Source organism: Microtus ochrogaster, linkage group LG5, assembly GCF_000317375.1.
Source record: "Microtus ochrogaster isolate Prairie Vole_2 linkage group LG5, MicOch1.0, whole genome shotgun sequence".
Lineage (NCBI taxonomy): Eukaryota > Metazoa > Chordata > Mammalia > Rodentia > Cricetidae > Microtus > Microtus ochrogaster.
Window position 1 is genome coordinate 65,349,161 of NC_022031.1, and position 3,131 is coordinate 65,352,291.

At 37.2% G+C, this 3,131-nt stretch overlaps 1 protein-coding gene across 1 annotated transcript in view; it reads left to right on the top strand.

Moving 5' to 3' along the window:
* The window catches only part of Mmp16 (matrix metallopeptidase 16), a 200,130-nt gene that overhangs the window by 176,745 nt on the left and 20,254 nt on the right, over nucleotides 1–3,131 (top strand). The window contains exon 8 of the mRNA XM_005362340.2: nucleotides 2,081–2,231. Within this exon, the coding sequence (XP_005362397.1) occupies nucleotides 2,081–2,231 (151 nt within the window). The remainder of the gene's footprint in view (nucleotides 1–2,080; nucleotides 2,232–3,131) is intronic.

A 3,131-nucleotide genomic window follows, 5' to 3' on the forward strand; every position in this document is an offset into this window, starting at 1 on the left:
GACTGCTCTTCAGACTCAAGAGGGAGGGGGAGTGGAGTGGGGGAGGGGGAGAGGAGAGGGAGGACGGGGAGGGAAATGGGAGGCAGGGAGGAGGTAGAAATTATTTCAATAAATAAATAAATAAAGCTTTACTTTGAAAGATAAAAAAAAACTGGGGTATAAAGTTTAGAAGAACTTTTCTAGTGCCTTAAGAAATATGAACAGAAGGAAGACAAGCTAGAGGCAAGCTGGAAAAGAAAGAGATTTGAAATAGAACAAGCTACAAAGTTGTCATCAAATCACTAAGGAACCTGGCTAGAAGTCAGCATGGTATGTTGGCTAAAAGCCAGGACTCTGATTCCAAGATTTGGAGGCTCAAATGCGTGTCATACTTCATATAGAATTTGGATGCACAAAGTTCATAAAGAGATACCTCGTTCCGTTATAACAAAAGCTCAAATGGATTAACTGAGCTCGAGAGGGAGAAGAAGACATGATAACTTAGTACCAGGAACTGCATATGCTTACCTTCTCTAGTGAGCACCCGGTATCTCACGCATTCACAGCTCAGCTCTGATTTACTCCCTCCTCTTTTTCTCTTTCAGCTCAGCTGTGTTCCTGAGTCTTTGCCTCCTCCTCCTCCTTGTTTTAGTGTAGAGGGAGCAGATGGAGAAAAAGTTACAGAGTACTTGCTTTTTAGAAGAGACAAAAGAAAGCTTTGTATTACTCTCAATTAGAGTGGCCTTCAAGGGACAAATTTTAGTGACTGAGAAATCAGTTGACTGTAATGATACAATCAATATGAAAAGATAGTGAACACAGTTTATGTTGTGATCATCTGAATAAGTTTTATGACAGCTGCCTGAATAAGATTAATAAGAAGATAATGGTTAATATTAATTGCCAAGTTTACCCAACCTGGATTCCCCTTGAAAAGAAACATTCAGTGAGGGATTGGCTAGGTCAGATTGCCCTAAAGGCATGTCTCTGGGGAGATGTCTGGATTATTTGTTAATCAGTGTGAGAAGACTCATTCCTCTGTGGGCAACACTATTGTCTGGGTTTTGATTAAGGACTGCATAAGGATAAGAGCAGCTGAGTACAGGAGAGGGTGCATGCATTCATTTCTGTCTCTGCTCTTCTTGGTTGTGGATGTGATTAGACTTGCAGGGCTGCCCCTAGTGACCTATTTCAGCCAACCAGACCCCACATCCCAAAGACCTCAAAACCTTCAAAATAGCAATCCGAGAACCCAGTGTTGCAAACAGGAGCCAGAATTATAGTAAGAAAAAAGAAATAATTAATGTACTGATGAGTACAGAAGAAATACAAAATAAATCAAGCTCAGATAACAACAGCTAGAGAGGAAAAAGGAACAAGATAAAATGGCTTCCTAATTGCTTAAGGGAGAAGCTACTTTAAGTGGTGAGTTTAATCTACAGATAAGATTGAATATATTAGTTATGTCCTATTGTAATGCAAAGAACCCATCACAAATGCAAATCTTATAAAGGAAAACATTAAACTGGGGTCTTGCACGTTCAGGGTCTTACTTCATTATCATGACAGGCAGCACGGTAGCATCCAGGCAGGCTGGAGAAATAGCTGAGAGCTTTAAATCCTGATCCTCCAGCAAAAGGTAGAGAGCCACTGGGTCTGACATGGGTTTTTAAAACTTAAAGTCCACCCAACTGACATACTTCCTCCAAAAAAACCATAGCTACTCCTACAAGGACACACCTCCTAATCCTGATAATACTTTTCCAAAAATTTACCCCATGGGAACTAAATAAACAAATATATTAGCCTATGGGGGCTATTCTCATTCAAATCACCACACTGAAGAATCATTTAACTGGAATTATTGATGACCCTCAAAGTGAAAGCTTCAGTTAAATGTCAGGTTGAAATCAAATTTCTGTGAAGCGTAAGAGATGGTTACAGGGTATGGCATACTGAAGAGTAAGTGTTGTGTGCAGTGTGACTATGACCAACTTATTTCCAGGATCTCCTGCATAGTAGTTTACACGCATTATGCTAACAGGTACCTTGTAACTGATGTTTCACTAACACATTTTGTACCTACACTTATTTCATACAGGTAACAAATACTGGGTGTTTAAGGATACAACTCTTCAGCCAGGTTACCCTCATGACTTGGTTACCCTTGGGAATGGAATTCCCCCTCACGGTATTGATTCAGCCATTTGGTGGGAAGATGTTGGCAAAACCTACTTCTTCAAAGGCGACAGGTCAGTATGTGTGTGACACACTGCAGACACACACATTAGCAGTTACTTAGTGATTTTTAAAGTCAGGTCTGCAGTCAATGACTGATACTACTGTAAATAATAACATGTATGTATGTGAACACAAGAGTTATCCAGAAAGATTGACAGTGTATTTTATATAATATTTTTAAGGTGAATTTTCATTGATTACATTCATCTAATATAATTTAGTTATGATTATAGACATGTCCAATAAACTACATTTTTCCTTTATCCATGATTCTAACATGCTATGTAAGCTCTAAATAAATATATCTGTAAACACTATATATACATGCATTGTATATCCTTGTTATAGATTTTTTTTGTAGCTACTTATTTTTTAGAAGAAATAATTGGTAACATAAATTAGTTTAGTTTTACATTCAGAGTATTTTTTCACTTTACATATAAATATTATCATTTTCCAATAATTTTATTTTATTAACAGTTCTGCAAAATAGAAATAAGAAAAAAATTATAAAACTGGGTTCTGTTTCCTAAGAAGTAATGTCTTCAGATACCAGCATTCAGATAATGTGAAATATTAATAACTCATCAATGGAGTATAACGTCACCTCCCAGTTTTCTTATTTAGTCTGATTTCTTTTCTATAGCATTGTTAATGAGGTTCATAGAATACAAGTAAATTGTTCTACCTATGACATGAGTTGGTACTCTATGCTGTATAAATAAAAAAAGAAGTTGAATTTTTATCAACCTAATGTTAACTACAAAAATTAATAGAAATAAAAATTCTAATTTCCGCTGAACATCTCCATTGTCTCAGTGTGTGGTTGTACCCCTCGCGGTCCTGAGTTCCTTGCTCGTGCTCCCCCTCCTTCTGCTCCTGATTTGGACCTTGAGATTTTTCTGTCCGGT